The sequence below is a fragment of the Ornithorhynchus anatinus genome, chromosome 5, assembly GCF_004115215.2.
Source record: "Ornithorhynchus anatinus isolate Pmale09 chromosome 5, mOrnAna1.pri.v4, whole genome shotgun sequence".
Taxonomy (NCBI): domain Eukaryota; kingdom Metazoa; phylum Chordata; class Mammalia; order Monotremata; family Ornithorhynchidae; genus Ornithorhynchus; species Ornithorhynchus anatinus.
In genome coordinates this window covers 18,346,031-18,367,925 of record NC_041732.1, presented here as the reverse complement: position 1 = coordinate 18,367,925, position 21,895 = coordinate 18,346,031, and the positions used below count along the sequence as shown (strand labels likewise).

Here is a 21,895-nt window from a genome sequence, read left to right as displayed (position 1 = left end):
TGTGAGCTCGTTGTGGGCAGGGATTGCCACTCTTTATTGCTGTACTGTCCTTTCCCAAGCGCTTAGCATGGCACTCTGCGAACAGTAAGAGCTTAGTAAATCCCTCTGGACTGCGAGCTTGTTCCAGACAGGAAATGTCCCTCTTTATTGTCGTATTGTACTTTCCCAAGTACTTAGTACAGTATTTGTTAAGCGCTTACTATGTGCAGAGCACTGTTCTAAGCGCTGGGGTACACACAAGGGAATCAGGTGGTCCCACGTGGGGCTCACAGTCTTAATCCCCATTTTACAGATGAGGTAACTGAGGCACAGAGAAGTTAAGTGACTTGACCTCAGTCACACAGCTGACAAGTGGCGGAGTCAGGATTCGAACCCATGATCTCTGATTCCAAAGCCCGTGCTCTTTCCACTGAGCCACACTGCTTCTCTAACAGTGCTCCGAACACAGTAAGCGCTCAAAAAATACGGCTGACTGAAAGAATGAGTGAACGTGTGATCTTACATCGTGCTCTCCTAAGCGCTGTGCACAGTGCTTTGCACACACTAAGCACTCAAAAAATACGATTGAATGAATGTGAAGCAAGTTCTGCCACTTGGTGCTGGGTGACCTTGGGCAAGTCACTTCACTTCTCTGTGCCTCAGTGACCTCATCTGTAAAATGGGGATGAAGCCTGTGAGCCTCAGTGCTCTGCACATAGTAAGCGCTAAAATACCAACATTATTATTATTGTTATGAATGAATGAGTGAATGAATGGATGGGTGGATGAATGAATGAATGGCGTCCGGCGGCCTGGCGGGGCGTAGGGGGGGCTGAGCTGGCCTATGCGTCCTGCCGGCAGGGGGCGGTGTGAGGCCGCCGTCACGTGACTCCAGGCCGGACAAAGAGAAAATACGGATTCCGGAGTACCAGCGGTTGCGGAGCGGAGCCGAACCCGAGCCGAGCGGAGCCGAGGGGAGCCGAGAGGAGCCGAGCCCGAGCCGAGCGGAGCTGAGCCTGAGCCGAGCGGAGCTGAGCCCGAGTGGAGCCGAGCCCGAGCCGAGGGGAGCCGAGCGGAGCCGAGCCCGAGCCCGAGCCCCAGCCGAGCGGAGCCGAGCCCGAGCCGAGCGGACTTCCCCGTTCCTCCCCAGCCGCAGCTGCAGCCGCGGGAGCAGCGAGAGCCGGAGCAGCACGGGCAGCAGCAGGTGGTGCTCAGCGGCAGCAGGTGGTGCTCAGCGGCCCCCCTTCCTGGACCAGGTGGGGAGAGGAAAGTTTTCTCTTGCGAAGAGTTTTGGGGCGCCAAACCGCGCGTTGAGGATGTAATAGTAATGTTAGTATTTGTTCAGCGCTGACTCTGTGCCAAGCACTGTTCCAAGCGCTGGGGGAGATACGGGGTCATCAGGCTGTCCCACGTAGGGTTCACAGCCTTCATCCCCGTTTTACAGATGAGGGAACTGAGGCACAGTGAAGTCAAGTGACTTGCCCAAGGTCCACATAGCTGACAGGTGGCGGGATTCGAATCCACGGCCTCTGATTCCCAAGTCCGGGCTCTTTCCATTGAGCCACGCTGCTTAATAATGATGGCATTTGCTAACTGCCTACTACGTGCCAGGCACTGTACTAAGCGCTGCGCGGGGGGGCGGGGGGCGGTTACAGGGGCACCGTCGCTGTCCCACTTGGGGCACACAGTCTCAATCCCCATTTTACAGATGAGGAAACGGAGGCACAGAGAGGGGAAGTGACTTGCCCAGGGTCACACAGCTGACAAGTGGGAGTCAGAAGGACCTGAGTTCTAATTCGCCGCTCCCTTTGCTTTTCCCCCCCACAGCCCTTTTGGATAGATCTGTAATTGTATTTATTTCTCTTGATGTCTGTTTACTTGTCTGCCTTCCCCGCCCCGCTCCACTGGGAGTTGGTTGTGGTCAGGGATTGTCTCTACTTTGGTGCTGCACTTTCCCGAGCGCTTAGTCCAGTGCTCTGCACACAGTAAGCGCTCAGTAAATACGATTGGATGACTGAATGAATAATCTCCTCCGTTTTTCTGCTGTGTGACCTGGGCCAAGTCACTTCCCTCCTCTGGGCCTCAGTTTCCTCATCTGGAAATTGGATTGAACACCATGAGCCCCATGGGGGACAGAGACTGTGTCCGAGGCGATTATCCTGTATCTCACCTCAGCGTTTAGAACAGTGTCTGGCGCATAGGAAGCGCTTAACAAATACCATGGGGGCGGGGGGACACGATAGACAACCGGGGTGGAGTAGAGTAGCGTTTGCCGGCCCCCTTCACTCATTCATTCATCCAATTTATGTATTTATTGAGCGCTTACTGTGTGCAGAGCACTGTACTAAATGCTTGAGAAAGTACCTATTTATTTTGTTAATGAAATGTACATCGCCTCGATTCTATTTAGTTGCCATTGTTTTTACGAGATGTTCTTCCCCTCGACTCTATTTATTGCCATCGTTCTTGTCTGTCCGTCTCCCCCGATTAGACCGTGAGCCCGTCAAACGGCAGGGACTGTCTCTATCTGTTGCCGACTTGTTCATTCCAAGCGCTTAGTACAGTGCTCTGCACATAGTAAGCGCTCAGTAAATACTATTGAATGAATGAATACAATACAACGTTAGAGACAATCCCTGCCCACAACGAGCTAACAGTCCAGAGGATGGTACTTATTGAGCACCTCCTGTGTGCACAGCACTGTACTGAGCGCTTGGGAGAGGACAACAGAACAATAAAGAGAGAAGGAGCTTATAGTCTGCAGACCGTTTGGCCGGGATGGGGAGTGGTGAACTCCTTGTAAGCAGGGAATGTGAAGGCGTCTTGGTTTATTGGCCTCCCCGAGCGCCTAGTACAGTGCTGTGCGCACAGTAAGAGCTCAATAAATATCACTGATGGATCGATTCCCTGTTGTATTGCACTCTCCCAAGCGCTTAGTACAGTGCTTTGCACACAGTAAGCTCTCGAGAAGTACCACTGTTTGATCGATTGTGGCCAGGGAACGTGTCTCCCGACTCTGTTAATAATGTTGGTATTTAAGCGCTTACTATGTGCTGAGCACTGTTCTAAGCGCTGGGGGAGATACAGGGTAATCAGGTTGTCCCACGTGAGGCTCACAGTTAATCCCCATTTTACAGATGAGGTAACTGAGGCACAGAGAAGTTAAGTGACTTGCCCACAGTCACACAGCTGACGAGTGGCAGAGCCGGCAGTCGAACCCATGACCTATGACTCCGAAGCCCAGGCTCTTTCCACTAAGCCACGCTGCTTCCCCAGTCTCCCAAGCGCTCAGTACAGGACTCTGCACGCAATCAGTGCTCAACAAACATCATTGTCGATGATGGAGTCGGGAGACTTGGGTTCTAATGTCGGTTCCACCGCTTGACTGCCGGGTGGTTTTGGGCAAGTCACTTTTCTGGGCATCAGGTCCCTGTAAAATGAGGATCAAATCCCTTTTAATACTTCCTCTCCCTCCACCTTAGACCGTAGGCCCCGGGTGGGACAGAGGCCGTGTCGGATTTGACTGCACATGTAGTACAGGGCTTGGCACAGTGTATGTGCCAAAATACCACAATTAGGATTATTCATATTATCATTAGGGGGAGGAAAGGGAGGAGACAGGGTGATTTTTGCTTCAGTTAATTAGAAGCGCCGAGAGGGTTCACTGCTGAACCCCTAGACTGTGAGCCCGTCATTGGGCAGGGATTGTCTCTTAGCTGTTGCCGAATTGTCCATTCCAAGCGTTTAGTCCAGTGCTCTGCACCTAGTAAGCGCTCAATAAATACTATTGAATGAATGAATGTATCAAATGAAAGCCAGAGTTTGAAAGCATAAGTTTCCCAAACGAATTACTTGAGTCTTTAGGTATGCTTTCTGTTCTCCTATTTTTAAATCCATTCCGCCCCGCGTCGCGGGTGGGGCTGCGTCCTTGTGAGGTCTTGGGCAAACTCGAGTCCGGTTTCCAAACCTGTGGAAACTGACGACCGTTCTGGCCTGAAAAAGGGCAGGAAGTTGATCCTCTCCGATTGGGTTGGAGCCTCTCCTTTCCCTCTTCTCCCCAGGGGTGGTTTAGTTGTCCTTTGGACCCCAGGGGATCACCAGTGACTGTGAAATTACCCAGGTGGTGAAGCGGCGTGGCCTAATGGGTAGAGCCCGGATTTGGGAGTCAGAAGTTCCTGGATTCTAATCCCTGCTCTGCCCCGTGTCTTAGTGGAAAGAGCCTGGGCTTCGGAGTCAGAGGTCATGGGTTCGACTCCCGGCTCTGCCACTCGTCAGCTGTGTGACTGTGGGCAAGTCACTTCACTTCTCTGTGCCTCAGTGACCTCATCTGTAAAATGGGGATTAAGACTGTGAGCCTCACGTGGGACAACCTGATTATCCTGTATCTACCCCAGCGCTTAGAACAGTGCTCTGCACATAGTAAGCGTTTAACAAATACCAACATTATTATTATTATTATTATCCTGGGCAAGCCACTTGGCTTCTCTGGGCCTCATCTGTCAAAATAGGGATTAGGACTGTGGGACCGGGACCGTGCCCAACCTGTCTTGGGTCCAATCCCGCCTCCGCCACTTGTCCGCTGTGTGACTGTGGGCAAGCCCCTTAACTTCTCAGTTACCTCATCTGCAAAATGGGGATTAAAACCGCGGGCCCCACGTGGGCCAACCTGATTATCCCGTATCTACCCCGGCGCTTAGAACGGTGCCTGGCATGTAGTAAGCGCTGAATAAATACCATAATAATAATAATAATAATCAGGGCTCAGTACGGTGCCTGGCACTTAAGAGTTTAAGAAATACCATTTTTTAAAAAATGAGTGTGTGTTTGTGTGTCTGGAAAAGCCAGTGTGGGATGGAGAAGCCCCCACAGCCCTGGGATACACTGTGCACACCAAAAGACTGCTCTTTGTTGTGTTCTGTTGTTTTACCTTTAATGTTTACAGGCCTTGGGGCTGTATTCAGGTTTTCCTCCGCGTCTCTCTATTGCTTGAAAAGAGCAGGGCCTTTCTTGATAGCAATCGATCCACAATGTTCAACAGGAGCACGGTCCCAAGATCCTGGGAGAATACAAGAGTTAGTAGACAGGATTCCCTGCCCTCAAGGAATTTGCAAATTAGCACGGCGCCGAGCCCTTGGCGCTGAACTCCCAGTTTGGGCTGGGAATGAGCATGGGGGGGGGGGGGGGGCGCGTGGTTTTTAAAACATTTTAAAATGTTTCTGCCCTTCCTTGCTTTCAGCTGCCGCATTTTGGGTTAGCGGTTTGGGGAGCCTGCTGGTGAATTTAGTGTTGGGTGCTCGCTCCGCCATAGTCAGCTGTGTGACTTTGGGCAAGCCACTTTGCTTCTCTGGACCTCAGTGACCTCATCTGTAAAACAGGGATTAAGACTGAGCCCCACCTGGGACAAGCTGATTACCCTTGTATCTACACCAGCGCTTAAAACAGTGCTTGTCACATAGTAAGTGCTTAACAAATACCATTGTTGTTATTATTATTATCATTACAGGGCTCCACCCTCAGGAGATGCTCAATAAGTATCATCGAACCACCTTTACTTATTATTATTACGGTATCTCTTAAGCACTTACTATGTGCCAAGGACTGTTCTGAGCGCTGGGGTAAATACAAGGTCATCGGGTTGTCCCACGTGGGGCTCGCAGCCTCAATCCCCATTTTCCAGACGAGGCAACTGAGGCACAGGGAAGCTAAGTGACCCGCCCAAAGTCACGCAGCTGACAGGTGGCGGAAACGGCATCGGAACCCACGACCTCCGACTCCCAAGCCCGGGTTATTCCTCGATCTGTCACTTTTTTCCAGACCGAGGAGGACCAGAGATGGCCCACCTGGGCATGGCGACCAACTGTGCCCGCCTCCCGCCGCTCGGGGCCTTCCGGCGGCTGAGCTCCCCGCCGGCGGGCACGGGGCAGCTGCACACGGGCGCCTGCCACGCCAAGGACCACTACCGGGTGCTGGTCCTGGGAGGGGGCAGCGGCGGGATCACCATGGGGGCGCGGATGAAGAGGAAGGTGGGAGCCGACAACGTGGCCATCGTTGAGCCCAGCGAGGTGAGGACTCGGGCCCTCGGCGGGGGCGTCGCGGGGTGGCGGAGGGATGCCCGGCCAAACCTGGGCGCTGGGGGAGTGGACCGGCCTGCACCGGAACCAGCATTTTCTCCTTCCTTTGCTCCTGCTTCGAGAGGAAGACAGGGGTGGGAGTGGGGGGAAGCCGGTGGAGAGAGGCCGCCGTTTGCCGTGCGCTACCCCGAGCCCTTGGGAGAGTATCACGGAACAGGAAACAGACACGTCCCCCGCCCGCGGCGAGCTTACGGTCTAGAGGGGCAGACGGACGTTACGTGACGGAGATGGACATAAGTGCCGGGGAACTGGGGCGGGGGACGAATAGAGGGAGCCAGTCGGGACGACGCAGACGGGAGTGGGAAAGGAGGGCTCAGTCGAGGAAGGCCTCTCGGAGGAGGCGTGCCTTCAGTAAGCGGGGGAGAGTCGTCGTCCATGGGATACGAGGAGGGAGGGCGTCTCCGGGCCAGAGGCGGGACGTGGGCGAGGGGGCGGCGGCGAGATAGAAGAGATTCAGGTATAGCGAGAGGGTAGGCTTCAGGGGAGCGAAGCGTGCGGGCTGGGTTGTAGCATCCGGGAGGACACCTTAGGGCCGCCTCCGGGGACGTCCTCTGGGGCCGACTGGACCGTGGGTGAGTGTGGTGACATCCCTCAGCCTTCCCCGGCATCCCCCACGGGGAAGCCGAGTCACCCCGTCCCAGCTCGGGTGTGCCGAGCGCTCAGTACGGCGGTCTGCGAACGGTAAAGTGCTCGGTAGATACCGCTGATCGACGGACTGTGTTCTCGGCACGCGCTCCCCAGAGACACTACTACCAACCCATCTGGACTCTGGTGGGGGCCGGGGCCAAGGCCCTGGGCCCGTCCGGGCGGTCCACGGCCAGCGTCATTCCCTCGGGCGTGGAGTGGATCCAGTCCAGAGTCAGCGAGCTGGATCCCGACCGGAACCGCGTCCGCCTGGACAACGGGCAACAGGTACCGGCTCTCCGCCCTTCCCCGCCCCGGGGGCCGGGAGAGGGGATGGGGAGGAATGATCATGACGATGACGGTATCCGTTAAGCGCTTACTAGGTGCCTGGTGCCGTACTGGGCGCCGGGGTGGACGCAGGCCAATCGGGTCGGACGCGGGCCCCGTCCCGTGCCGGAGTGGGTAGAGCCCGGGCCTGGGCGTCGGAAGGTCACGGGTTCTGATCCCGGCTCTGCCACTTGTCCGCTGTGCGACCTTGGGCGAGTCGCTTTACTTCTCTGAAGTTCCCTCACCTGTAAAGTGGGGATTGAGACGGGAGCCCCGAGTGGAACGGGGACCGTGTCTGACCCGACTCCCTTTTATCTACCCCAGTGCTTCGAACAGTGCTTGGTACGTAGTAAGCACTTAACCGATACCAGTATTAATAATGATGATAACAAATACCATAATTATCATTTAGTGGCAGATATCACGGTATTCCATGAATGCACTGCACCGGTCAGAATGTTTGGAGAAGTAATAATGAAGGTATCTGTTAAGCGCCTCCTATGCGCAAAGCGCTGTTCTAAGCGCTCGGGAGGGGATGCAAGGTGATCAGGTTGCCCCACGTGGGGCTCCCAGTCTTAATCCCCATCTTCCAGATGAGGGAACTGAGGCACAGAGAAGGGAAGTGCCGGCTCGCCGCCCCCAGCTTCTCTCCACAGAGCCGGGAGGCTTTTTCCGAGCCGGATCGTGTTTCGGAACGGTAGTTGTGGTTTTCGCTAAGGGGCCGTTGGTTGCCAAGCACTGCGTGATGGATACGAGATAATGAGGTCAATCAGTCCCAATCAACCGCGTTTCTCAAACGTTTTCTCTGTGCGGAGCACCGTACTAAACGCTTAGAGTACAGTACACCAGAGTTGGTAGACACGCTCCCTGCCCACGACGAGCTTAGAGTCTAGAGGGGGGAGGCGGACATTAAAGTGCGTACATCAATTACGGATATGGACTTAAGCGCGGTGGGTGGGGTGAATAAAGGGCGCAGATCCACTTGCAAAGGTGGAGAAGGGAGTGGGAGGAGAGGAAATGAGGGTTTAGTCTGGGAAGGCCTCTTGGAGGAGATGGGCTTTCATTGTCGGATCTGAGGAGGGAGGGTGTTCCAGGCCGGAGTCGGACACAGTCCCTGTCCCACACGGGGCTCACGGTTCGTGGCTCAGTGGAAAGAGCACGGGCTTTGGAGTCAGGGCTCATGAGTTCGAATCCCAGCTCTGCCACTTGTCGGCTGTGTGACTGTGGGCGAGTCACTTAACTTCTCTGTGCCTCAGTTCCCTCATCTGTAAAATGGGGATTAAGACTGTGAGCCCCACGTGGGACAACCTGATTCCCCTATGTCTACCCCAGCGCTTAGAACAGTGCTCGGCACATAGTAAGCGCTTAACAAATACCAACATTATTATTATTATTCCTCCGTCTGAAAAACGGTGATGAAGACGGTGAGTCCCACGTGGACTGTGTCCAACCCGATTAGCTCGTATCTGCCCCAGCGCTTAGAACAGTGCTCGACAGGAAACTGAGGCAAAGGGGAGCGAAGTCACCTGCCCAAGATCCCACGGCAGGTGAGTGGCGGAGCCGAGGGTTAGAACCCAGGTCCTCGGAGAAGCGGCGAGGCGTAGTGGATAGAGCACGGGGCTGGGAGTCGGAAGGTCGGGGTCAAATGCCGGCTCCACCGCTCGTCCGCTGGGTGACCTTGGGCCAGTCACTTCACTTCTCTGGGCCTCAGTTCCCTCACCTGGAAAATGGAGATTGAGACCGTGAGTTCCACGTGGGACAGGGACGGTGTCCAGCCCCATTTGCTTGTATCCACCCCTGCGCTGAGTACAGTGCCCGGCACATAGTAAGCGCTAAAGAAATCACCGCAGTTATTATTATTGCTATTCTGACGCCCAGGCCCACGGCCTGACCGCAAGGCCACGCCGCTTCTCCGGCAGGGGCTCGCGTCTCAGGGCGAGGAAGGGAGGAAGGGTGCCCGGGTGTGAGAGTCTTCCGTGGAATTACCTCCCGGCACAAATCCGGTCAGGATGTGTGGGGCAGGCGTGGATCGAAATAGCTTCGCTTTGGTTTCCCCCCCTGCTTCCGTCGCCCTGCTGGTGACCCCGATGGAGCCGACTCACCACGCTCACCTCAAACGGGGAAACCTTCTCTACTTCCTGCCCCCTCTCATTTGGTCAGCTTTAATGGGGGTGGGCCTCACCTATCGCTCACCTGAGACCACTATTTCGGGCTCCTCCTCTCCCCCCCCCCCCCCCCCCCCCCCCCCCCCCGCTCCACCGTGAGGGCCGCTGTCTCTCTCCCCTCGACCCTCCCTGTCCCGGTCCTAACAGCTCAGCCTGGAATCTGGGAGACCCAGCTCACCCGGCCTGCTCTTGTCTCTGGTCTTGGGACATCGGGTCTAGAGAAGCAGCGGGGCTCAGTGGAAAGAGCCCGGGCTGGGGAGTCAGAGGTCATGGGTTCTAATCCCGGCTCCACCGCTTGTCAGGTGTGTGACTTTGGACTGGTCACTTCACTTCTCTGGGCCTCAGTTGCCTCATCTGGAAAATGGGGATTAAGACTGCAAGGCCTACGTGGGACACCCTGATCACCCTGTATCCGTCATAACAAATAACAAATGCCCTTATTATTATTATTATCATAAAGATAACCAAAAGGACCCCGGAAATCATCGTAGTAATTATTGTGGTAATTTGTTAAGCGCCTACTATGTGCCAGGCACTGTAGTAAGCGCTGGGGGGGAGGATACAAGCAAAGCGGGTTGGGCACAGTCCATGTCCCACCTGGGGCTCACCGTCTTCATCCCCCAGATGAGGTCAGTGAGGCCCAGAGAAGTGACTTGCCAAAGGTCACACAGCAGACAAGGGGTGGAGTCGGAATTAGAACCCATGACCTTCTGACTCCCAGGCCCGTGCTCTATCCACTAAGCCACGCTGCTTCTCTCCTCTGGGACGTGATGTCCAAGATAACCTGCCTCTCCCCTACGAGTCCAGCTGAGCTGGTTTCTGTCCTGGCACTCTGACGATCCCTGGAACTTTTTTTGTTTTTTAATGGTGTCTGTATTCATTCAATTGTATTTATTAAGCGCTTACTGGGTGCAGAGCACTGTACTGAATGCTTGGGAAAGTACAATACAGCAACAACTAGAGACAATCCCTGCCCCCATGGAGCTCACGGTCTACAGCGGGGGAGACAGACATCCATATAAACAAACAGACATCGATATTAATAAAGTGCTTACTGTGTGCCAGGCACTGTAAGCGGTGGGGTGGATACGAGCCAGTCAATCAATCATATTTATTGAGTGCAGAGGACTGTACTAAGCGTGAGATCGTTGTGGGCAGGGAATGGGTCTGTTCTATTGTTCTACTGTCCTCTCCCACACGCTTAGGACGGTGCTCTGCACACAGTAAGCGCTCAATAAATACTATTGAGTGAGTGACTGGTTAGTTCAACCCCCAGCGTGGCTCAGTGGAAAGAGCACGGGCTTGGGAGTCAGAGGTCGTGGGTTCGATTGCCACCTCTGCCATTTGGCAGCTGTGTGACTGTGGGCAAGTCACTTCACTTCTCTGTGCCTCAGTGACCTCATCTGTAAAATGGGGATGAAGACTGTGAACCTCCCGTGGGACACCCTGCTGACCCTGTATCTACCCCAGCGCTTAGAACAGCGCTCTGCACGTAATAAGCGCTTAAATGCCAATATTATTATTACATTATTATTATGGGGCCTCCTAATCCCCATTTTCCAGATGTAGTCACTGAGGCGCAGCAAAGTGAAGTGACTTAGCCAAGCTCACACAGCGGGCAAAGGGTGGAGCTGGGATTAGAACCCAGGTCCTCCTGTCTCCCAGGCCCGTGCTCTATCCGCTTGGCCACGCTGCTCCTCCCGGTGTTTTGCCGACAGTTGGTCGACCTCTGAGTTTCTCGGGTGCGCCCCGCTTCCTGGAAGATCCCGAACCCCCACCGGCATGGTTAAACTGTTACACGCCCCCGTGTCTGAAATAACATCGTCTTGTGTTCTAGATCTCTTACAAGTACCTGGTTGTTGCTCTGGGAATCCAGCTGGAATTCGAGAAGGTACTGCTCCGATCCCCCGTCGGACTTCCAATCGACGGTATTCACGGAGCGCTTGCTGTGTGCGGAGCACTGTACCGAGCGGTCTGTCGGATATGAGGAGGGAGGGAGTTTGGGTTGACGCCGTGCTCCGTGTGGCGATGTCCCGCGTCAATCAATCAGTGCTTAGTACAGAGCACTGTACTGAGCGCTTTGGGAGAGTACATCACAACAGTAAACAGATACATTCCCTCCCCACAGCGAGCTTGCTCCCGGTCTTAATCCCCATTTTCCGGATGAGGTTACTGAGGCACAGAGAAGTGACCTGCTCAAGGTCACTCACCACACAAGTGCTGGAATAGTGATTAGGAGCCGGGTCCGTGCTCTATCCACTAGGCCACACTGCTTCTCCTCTCCTTGTCCGGACAAAGAATGTGTCCGGGGTCTACCCAGGCACTTTAGACGGTGCTTGGAATATAATAAGTCCCTCACAGATTTCCCAATTGTTTTATCATCATCATCATTATTATTATTCATTCAGTCATATTTATTGAGCGCTGAGTGAAAAGCACTGTACTAAGCACCTGGAAGAGTATGACAGAACAGTAAAGGCCCATTCCCTGCGCAAAACGAGCTTACAGTCTAGAGGGGGAGACAGACGTGGAGATAAAGGAATAAATGACAGAGAAGGACATAAGTGCCGTGGAGCCTGGAGGGGGGATGAACAAAGGGAGCGAGTCAGGAAGACGAAGAAGGGAGCGGGAGAAGAGGAAAGGGGGGCCTAGTCCGGGAAGGCCTCCAGGAGGAGATGGGCCTTCAATAAGGTTTCGAAGTGGGGGAGAGTCACTGTCTGTGGGATTTGAGGAGGGAGGGCGTTCCGGGCCAGAGACGGGACGGGGGTGAGGGGTCAGCGGTGAGATAGACGAGACGGAGGGACAGCGAGAAGGTTGGCATTAGAGGAGCGAAGCGTGCGGGCTGGGTCGTAGTAGGAGAGTAACGAGGTTTCATCCGTTCATTCCTATTTATTGAGCACCGACTGCGTGCAAAGCGCGTCCTAAGCGCACGGGAGAGAGTCCAGTATAACAACAAAGACACATTCTGGGCCCACAGAGAGCTTTCTAGGAGGCCCAGCGGCGGAGGCTGACTTTGCCAGGAGGCTGTGACTCAGGGCTGGATGGTGAAAGACTGGCTGTGGGGATAAGCCAGGGAGGGGATTTCCCAGCCAACTCCCTGCTCCACTGCCTCGCCCAATTGGCACCTGGCACCTCACCCGCGGGCGACTCCCTTAACCCGACCGAAGAGAGGGAGGGAGGAAGGGAGGGAGGGAGGTCGGAGTCGGGAAGCCGGGCGGCCAAGTGGTTAGAACACGGGCCTGCGAGCGAGAAGGAAATGGGTCACTTGTCTGTCACGGAAGTCGCTTCGCTTCTCCGGGCCTCCGTTCCCTCATCCGTAAAATGGGGATGAAGACCGTGAGCCCTACGTAGGGCGGGGACCGGGTCCAACCCGATGAACGTAGTTCAGTGCCTGGCACATAGTAGAGCGCTCAACGACTCCCGCGGCAACTGCGGGAGGGCCGGGGGCGGGGATCTCCGTCGACTCCCCGACACACAAGGAGGTGCGCTTGGGTTGGGAAGGATCATTTCCTTTCCCAGGATCCCAGCGGGTTTAGGGCAGGCAGGCCCCGGCCTGACTGAGATGGGAGTGGATCGGGGAGTGGAATTCAGCTCCTAGACGCGAAGAGGCCGGTGGAATCGCCGTACTCGGCGAGACGGTCGGCCACGTGTGGTGTAGGGGCAGCCCCTCGGGATATCCCAGCAGCCTCCGGGGCAGAGCGGCCATCGGTCAGTAGTATCTAGTGAACTCTGCGTGGGAGAGTTCAGTACGGCAGAACCCGTTTTAACGGTCCCTGCCCGTGACGAGCTTCCAGTCTAGAGGTGAGAATCGACTCACCTCGACGGAATTCTCCTTCCTGGCTCTTGGCTAAGGCGGTCCGATTCACCTCCCTCCCCGTCCAGTGGAGCAATAACCCCGCCCCGTCTAGCTGGGTGAGCCTGCCCGGTAAATTGCGGGTGGGTTGGGGGCGGCGAGGGGAAGGGGACGGTGGAAGGGAAGGGCGGACTCTTTCCCCGGTCATCCCGCCCCTGCCCCCAGTTTCCCCGCTTGGTGGAGAAGCAGCACGGCGCAGTAGCCAGACCCCGGGCCTGGGGGTCGGAAGGTCGTGGGTTCTAGTCCCGGCCCCGCCCCTTGTCCGCTGAGTGGCCGCGGGCAGGTCACTTCACCTCTGTGGGCCTCAGTCTCCTCACCTATAAAATGGGGATGGAGACCGGGAGTTCCGAGTGGGACCGGACCCGGGTCCGACCTGATCCGTTGTATGCGCCGCAGCGCCGCCACGCAGTCAGCGCTCCCCGGGTGCCACGGTTCTTATTCTTATTATCGTCAGATCAAAGGGCTGCCCGAGGGCTTCTCCTACCCCAAGATCGGGTCCAATTACTCGGTGAAGACGGTGGAGAAGACGTGGAAGAGTCTGCGGGACTTCACGGAAGGCAACGCCATCTTTACGTTCCCCAACACGCCGGTCAAGTGCGCCGGGGCGCCCCAGAAGATCATGTATTTGTCAGATGCCTATTTCCGGAAGGTGAGTTCTCCACCCCTCTCCCTCACCCCCAAAGCGGAGCCTTCTCGTCCCTGGACGTCGGCCCCCCGGGCCGAACGCAGCCCCCTGCGTACGGTTCATTCAATCTTATTTCTTGAGCGCCTACTGTATACGAAGCACTGTCCTAAGCGTTTGGGAGAGTACATTACAACACTAGGCAGACGGTCTCCCTGCCCACAACCAGCCTCCTGCCCACGTTTCCGGAGTGGCTCCTTTACTCCCACTAGTAATCCTCGAATATGAAGACCGCCATTATTTTCTTTTTTTATGGTATTTCAACGCTTATTACGTACCAGGCACTGTACTAAACACTGGGGTTGGTCAATCAATCGAGTACAGCACCTGGCACGTAGTCAAGCGCTTAATAAATGCCACTACAATCAATGGGATTTACGAAACGCTACTGTGTGCAGAGCAGTGTACTAAGCACTTGGGAGAGTGTACTGTAACAGAATCGGCAGACTCATCCCCTGCCCGTAACGAGCTCACAGTCCCTGTCCCGGCTCCCGGTCTTAATCCCCATTTTCCAGATGAGGGAACCGAGGCTCGGGGAAGCGAAACGACTTGCCCGTGGTCACACCCGGCGGGCAAGTGGTGGAGCCGGGATTAGAACCCAGGTCCACCTGACTCCGAGGCCCGCGCTCTTTCTACTAGGCCATGCCGCTTCTCTTCCGTCCTCCCGCTATCCCTGGGATTTATCCCCATTTGACAGAGGAGGAGACTGAGGGCCCGAGAGGCCGAATGACCTACCTTATCCCCCAGCCTAAAGAGAAGCGAGAGGATGGGCCGGCCGGCCTGCCCACCTGCCCGTCCCGAAAGGGGAGGACAGCGTACTTTCATCCGTCCGGAAAATCCCAGCCTCTGTAGAGGCGGCACGGCCTGGGGGAAAGAGCCCAGGCCTGGGAGCCGGAGGACCTGAGTTCCGATCCCGACTGTGCCGCCTGCCTGCTGTTTGACCTCGGGCGAGTCGCTTCTCTTCCTCTGTGCCTCGCTTTCCTCATCTGGAAAATGGGGATTCAGTACCTACCCTCCTCCTCCTTCAGCCTGTGAGCTCCTTATGGGCAGGGACTGTTTGTTACCTGATTATCTTTTATATTCCCCTCCCAGAGCTTAAGAGGAGATAGGAAGCAGTGTGGCCTGGTGGCCTGGAAGGCACAAGGACCTGGCTCCTAATCCCTGCTCCACCGCATGTCTGCCGAGTGATCTCGGGCAAGTCATTTCTCAGGGCCTCAGTTCCCTAATCTGTAAAATGGGGATTAAGACTGAGCGCCCCATGTGGGATGTGAACCGTGTCCAACCTGTTTAGCTTGAATCTGTCCCTGCGTTTAATATAGTGCCTGGCACATAGTAAGTACTTAAATAGCATTTTTTAAAAAACCCCAAAAACAGTGCATAATAAGTACGTAACATTTACCACGATCACTGTTAGCGCTTACTGCTCTGCAATTCACTCCTGCCTTGACGTGTGGATCACGGCGCGGTGGATAGAGCACGGGCCTGGAAGTGAGAAGGTGATGGGTTCTAATCCCGACTCTGCCACTTGTCTGCCGGGTGACCAAGTCGCTTCTCTGTACCTCAGCTCCCTCATCTGTAAAATGGGGAATGAAACCGCGAGCCCCGTGTGGGACGTGGACTGCGTCCGACCTGATTTGCTCGTGTCCACCCCAGCGCTTAGTACGGTGCCTGGCACACAGTAAGCCCTCGACAGATGCCACGATTATAATTATTATTCCGTTTCCCCCCGCTCCCCCCAGACAGGAAAGCGCAACAAGAGCAACATCATTTTCAATACCTCACTGGGAAAGATTTTTGGAGTGCAGAAGTACGCGGACGCCCTCCTGCAGATCATCCGGGAGAGGGACCTCACCGTGAACTACAGGCACAACCTCGTCGAGGTCAGGGCCGACCGGCAGGAGGCCGTGTTCGAGAACCTGGACAGACCCGGGGAGACCACGGTGTTCCCGGTGAGTCTTCCCGCCGCGCCGTCTCGGGCCCTCGCGCCGGAAGCGGGACGGGGCCAGAGTCCGCCACCGGGGTCGGGGTAAAGGGGCCAGTCGATCCATTTATCGAGCGCTTACTTTGTGCGGAGCGCACCGCACTAAACCCTTGGGATTCAGTCGGTCGTATTTACTGAGCGCTCACCGGACGCAGAGCACTGTGCAGCGCGACAGAATCGGCAGACGCTTTCCCTGCCCGTAACGAGATTACAGTCTAGAGGGGGAGACGGACGTTAACGGGAATCGATGTCATTTGTAATATAGAATTTAAAAATACGTACGCGAGTGGTGTGGGGTTGGAGGCGGGGTGAATATTGGAGGCGGGGTGAATATCACGTGTCCAGAGGTCACGGAGTGAGCTTTGTAGATGAGGCAGGAGGGAGGGGGACACGGAGAAGTGAAGTGACTCACCCAAGGTCCCCCAGTAGACAAGCGCCGGAGCCGGGATTACAACCCGGGTCCTTCTGACGCCCGGGCTCTGGCCACCGGGTCGCGCTGCCTCTGCCATCCCGGGGAGAGCACTCAGGGGAGCTGAAAGTGCCGTTTTAGATTCAGGGCGTTGATGCCTTTGAGCGAAGCTGAGAGGGTCTTCCCTTCCTCCAGTACGAGATGCTTCACGTCACCCCTCCCATGGGACCCCCAGAGGTGATCAAGAAGAGTCCCCTGGCAGACGCTGGGGGCTGGCTGGACGTCGACCAGGAGACCCTGCAGCACAAGAAGTATCCCAACGTCTTCGGCATCGGAGACTGCACCAACCTGCCCACGTCCAAGACGGCCGCGGCCGTAGGTAGGTCAGAGCGCCGGTTCCTGCTTTTCTCGCCTCCTGGCAAGCTCTCCTGGCCTCCTTTTCACCCAGTGGGTAGGCGCCGGGGCCCCGGGGGCAAGACCACGGGCCCGGGAGTCCCGGGACCTGGGTTCTGATCCTGATTCCGCCGCGGGCCTGCCGTGTGACCTTGACCCGTGTGACTCTGGGAGTCAGAAAATCATGGGTTCTCGTCCCGGCTCCGCCACTTGTCTGCTGTGGGACCTCGCGCGAGTCACTCGTCTTTACCCTAGCGCTCAGAACAGTGTCTGCCTCCTAGGAAGCACTTAGCAAATACCACAAAATTTTAAAAACGTCACGTATCTGTGCCTCAGTTACCGCATCTGTAAAATGGGGATCAAGATTATGACCACCCCCCCCATGTGGGCCAGGGACCGCGTCCAACCTGTTGAGCTTGTATCTACCCCGGCGCAGCGTGGCTCAGTGGAAAGAGCCCGGGCTTGGGAGTCAGAGGTCGTGGGTTCTAATTCCGGCTCCGCCGCCTGTCAGCTGTGTGACCTTGGGCGAGTCACGTAACTTCCCTGTGCCTCAGTTCCCTCATCTGTAAAATGGAGGTGAAGACTGTGAGCCCTACGTGGGACAACCTGATTACCTCTTATCCACCCCAGCGCTTAGAACAGTGCTTGGCACAGAGTAAGCGCTTAACAAATACCAACATTATTATTAGTAGTAGTAATAATAAGTAAGTGCTCAACAAATACCATTAAAAGAAAAAAAAGGTGGGGCCAGAGGAGCTGGTAGATGGAGAAGAATGTCCTCCTCCTAGCACTTTATATGCTCGGCATATAATGAGCGCTCAGTAAATACCATTGATTGATCGATTCAGAGTTCCCGTAGCCTCTAGAAGCGTTACAAAAATTGCAGGTGGAGTCCAAAGTGAAGTGCAGGTTGATTTGAAATTCATTCTTTCCTGAACCAAAAACTCGCGGCCGCCAGAAGATTTTTCCGGGCACTTTGGGAATATTCATCAAAGTGAAGGGTTCTCCGTAGCGACATTCGTGAAGACGAGCGTTCGCTGTATCAGTGTCCTCTAAGTGAAGACAGATAAGGTCTTTTTGAGAAGACATTAATAGTTCTAAGTCCCTGTAGTAAAGAAGGTAAGATCTTTCTTAAGAACACGTGTATTATGAATAATAATTATTATTAATGATAATAATTGGGGTACTTGTTAAGCGCTACCGTGTGCCAGGCACTCTACTAAACCCTGGGGGGAAATACAAGCAAATCGGGTTGGACACAGTCCCCGTCCCACATCGGGGCCAGTCTTAATCCCCTTTTTACAGATGAGGTCACCGAAGCCTAGGGAAGTGAAGCGACTCGCCCAAGGTCACCCGGCAGGCAAGTGGCGGAGCCGGGATTAGATCCCAGGACCTTCTGACTCCCAGGCCCGGCTCCATCCGCTACGCCGTGCTGCTTCTCCAGCCTCCGCTGGTTCTCACTGTTAACGGTGATAGTAGGAGTAAGTCCTTACTGTGCGCAGAGCACTGTGCTGAGTGCTAGGAGGGCGGAAATGACCTCGTTCCCGTGAAACCCTGATTCATAATTGGCAAATCCACCAAAGAACCAGGGTTTCAGTGGAAAATAGGAGGAGTTCCTACCCTCATCTGTAAAATGGGGGTTAAGACTGGGAGCCCTGTGTGGGACAGGGACCGTGTCTGACCTGATTACCTTGTCTCTGTCCCACCGCTTAGTACAGTGCTTGGCACGCACTTGTCTGCGGTGGGACCTTGGGCAAGTCGCTTCCCTTCGCGGTGCCTCAGGTCCCTCAACTGTAAAATGGGGATTAAGGCTGCGAGCCCCGTATGGGGCAGGGATTGTGTCCAATCCGATCAGCTTAGTACAGTGCCTGGCACGCGGTAAGTGCTTAACAAATGCCATTTTAAAAAAAAAAAGAAAAAAGCGTGTCCTCTGTGATAGAGTAAATAGATTTCATCAGTTGGGCTTCAGTTGCTGGGTAACAAACAGAACAAAGTTCTGCTAGTTATTTGTATTTTTGTATTACTTCATTCATGTTTATTTTATTATTAATGCTTATAGTTTGATTATTTTTACTATTTTTCACCCAGCTGCCCAGTCTGGAGTCCTTGATAAAACAATCTCTTCGGTAATGAAGAACCAGACCTCAGGAAAAAAGGTCCGTCTCTCCGTTCCCCGTTGTCCCCGTACTTATCGAGCGCTTCCGGAGGGCAGAACGGTGTCCCGGCAGCGGGGAAGCAGCGGGGCTCAGTGAAAAGAGTCTGGGCTTGGGAGTCAGAGGTCATGGGTTCTAATCACGGCACCGCCACTCGTCAACTCTGCGAGTTTGGGCAAGTCGCTTCACTTCTCTCTGCCTCAGTTACCTCCTGTGAAATGGGGACGAAGACCGTAGGACCCCCACGTGGGACAACCTGATCACCTTGTATCCCTCCCCGGTGCTTAGAACGGTGCTTGGCGCACAGTAAGCGTCAATGACAAATACCGTCATTATTATTACTAGATGAGGTGGAAAATACCCGGGCAGAAAACTACGTCCGGGCCGTCAAAGAGCGGACCTTCCGGCGGGAGAGGTGGAATTGACACGGATAAGAAACACGAGACCTTTTTATTAAGAAACCATAGTTGAAGAGTTCAACCAGTCAATCGTATTTATTCAAGGCTTACTGGAATAGTATATAGTATTATTAATAGTAATAATCGTATTATTATTATGGTCCAGGGTGGTGAGGAAGGGTCGATCCGAGAAACGTTGCGGAGCGAAAACAGGCAGGACCTCTTACCCCTTCGTCTAATGTCCACTCCGCTTCACCATCACAGAATGCCTTTTTTACAATGTTGTGGTTTGTTTTTTCGGGGTGGGGAGGTTGGCATTTGTTAAGCACTTACTCTCTGGGTGGGGGTGAGATCCTCACTAACCCTACTGGGTCTTTTTTTTAGTGGTATTTGTTAAGCGCTTAGTATATGCCAGGCACTGTACTAAGCGCTGGGGTAGGTATAGAGAAGCGGCGTGGCTTTGTGGCAAGAGCCCGGGCTTGGGAGTCAGAGGTCGTGGGTTCTCATCCTGCTCCGTCACTCGTCAGCTGTGTGACTCTGGGCAGGTCACTTACCTTCTCTGTGTCTCGGTTCCCTCATCTGTAAAAGGGGGATTAAGACCGGGAGCCCCACGTGGGACAACCTGATTACCTTGGATCTACCCTAGCGCTTAGGAAGTGCTTGGCACATAGCAAGCGCTTAACAAATACCATCATTATTATTATTATTATTATATGGGGCTCACTGTCTTCGTCCCCCTTTTCCAGATGAGGAAGGAACAGAGGCCCAGAGGAGCCAAGCGACTTTCCCAAGGTCACTCAGCAGCCGGGATCGGAACTTAAGTTCTTTTGATTCCCAGGCCAGTGCTCTACCCACTGGGCCGTACTGCTTCTCCGCTGTTGACCTAGTTTCACGGTTTTACAAGTAAGCTCCACCCCCCAGCTGGTAAGCTTCTCACGGACAAGGAACACGTCTCCCGACTCTGTTATATTGTACTATATTATATCGTTATATTGTACAATATAACTCCGTTCCGTTGTACTCTCCCAAGTGCTCGCTACAGCGCTCCGCACACAATAAAGCAATCAAAAAATAGCATTAACTGGTTTTATTGGATTCTAGGGGGCACTTCTAACCGGGCTTTGCGGGGGAGTCGCGTCTAATGCTTCCTTTCCCGACCCTCCCTTTCAGTACGACGGATACACTTCCTGCCCCCTCGTCACGGGCTACAATAAGGTGATACTTGCCGAGTTCGACTACGCGGCCCAGCCTCTGGAGACCTTCCCCTTCGACCAGAGCAAGGAACGCCTCAGCATGTTCCTCATGAAGGCCGACCTGATGCCTTTCCTCTACTGGAACGGCATGCTCAAGTGAGTGGTCGGCCCCGGGCCGGGGTGGAGGAGGAGGGACGGTGTCCATCCGGGCCTCCCGTGTCCATCCGGGCCTCCGGCTCGTGACCCCTGAGGGGACGGGGTATCCGATATCCGCGGCTGACGACTCTCTCTTTCCCGGCAGGGGGTTCTGGGGGGGCCCCGCTCCTATCCGGAAGCTGCTCCATCTCGGGATGAGTTAGATTGCCCGTGCTTCGCTCCCTCCCTCCTACCCCGGGCCGCAGCCGAAGGCGCCGTCTCGAAACCGCCGGCGCCGGAAGACCCCCGTCCCAACCCTGTGAAGAACGTTTAGCCCAAAGGGGGACCCCAAGTCAGAGGTCCTCTGAAAACCCACGTGACGCGCCCAGGTTCTCCATTGGCCCGGAGAACAGAGGAGAGAGCTGTCCGCGGGGGTGTTCCCCACGAGGGGCCCACCGTCCCTACGAGCGAAACATCGTAATTTATTTCCAGAAATCACACGTTTCGGTCTTTAAAGGTGAACCCCAAATTCCTATCTCTCTGTGGTATGCCAAGCCCAGATCTTCAACCCGCCGAGTCTTATTTTGGCAACGGGGACACCCAGAAGCAAACCGGCCAAGGTTCATGCCCTTAGCTCCCGGGCAGAGAGAAAGCCGTGGTGCGCGCAAACCGATGGCAGTGTTCCTCTGAGCACATTAAAGGGTGTGAACGAATCTCTGAGCAGGCGTGCGTTTCTTTTGTGGCTCCTATCCCGTTATCGTTGCTCTTCACATTCAAAGCAGACGCGGGGTGAATTTAGTCATCACCCTTGAGAAACAGCGTGGTCAGGGAGGCCTGGGAGTCAGAAGGACCTGGGTTCTGATCCCCGTTCTGCCTTTTTTTTAAATGGTATTTAAGTGCTTGCTATGTTCCAGGCACTGTTATGAGCGCTGGGGTAGATACAAGGTAATCAGGATGCACACGGTCCATGTCCCAAAAGGGGCTCACAGTCTTAATCCCCATTTTACTTACAAGGTAACTGAGGCCCGAAGAAGGGAAGTGACTTGCCCGAGGTCCCACAGGAGAGAAGTGGCGGAACTGGGTTAGAAGCCTTTTGACTCCCAGGCTGCTGTTTTCTCCCCTGGGCCACTTGCCCGCTGTGTGATCTCGGGCAAGTCGCTTCACTTCTCTGTGCCTCGGTCACCTCTTCTGTGAAATGGGGATTGATATCGTGAACCCCGCGTGGGACATGGACTGTGTCCAACCTTGTATCTACCTCAGTGCTTAGAACATTGCCTGGCACATAATGAGCACCTAACAGATACCATTTATTTTATTCCTTTTACTGTCGCCCTGGGCAGAGTCAAGGTGTTAAAGAAGAAATCGATTCTGCTCTATTTGCAAATATCTGGAAGTATATAAAGTGAGAGGGAAGAGCAGCGGGTGGCCTTGAAAAATAATTACTTGTAATAATAAAATGAATCTTACAGTAA

General features: G+C 54.6%; 1 protein-coding gene across 1 annotated transcript; it reads left to right on the top strand.

Annotated features, from left to right (window-relative positions):
* Window positions 1-1,068: 1,068 nt before the first annotated feature.
* On the top strand, window positions 1,069-21,140 carry SQOR (sulfide quinone oxidoreductase). Its single transcript, XM_029064911.2, has 10 exons — window positions 1,069-1,235; window positions 5,794-6,041; window positions 6,852-7,022; window positions 11,064-11,117; window positions 13,534-13,728; window positions 15,501-15,710; window positions 16,347-16,530; window positions 18,633-18,700; window positions 20,266-20,444; window positions 20,590-21,140. Exons 2-10 carry the CDS (start codon window positions 5,811-5,813, stop codon window positions 20,645-20,647), a joined length of 1,350 nt encoding a protein of 449 aa, XP_028920744.1. The 5' UTR covers window positions 1,069-1,235; window positions 5,794-5,810; the 3' UTR covers window positions 20,648-21,140.
* The last annotated feature ends 755 nt before the right edge of the window (window positions 21,141-21,895 follow it).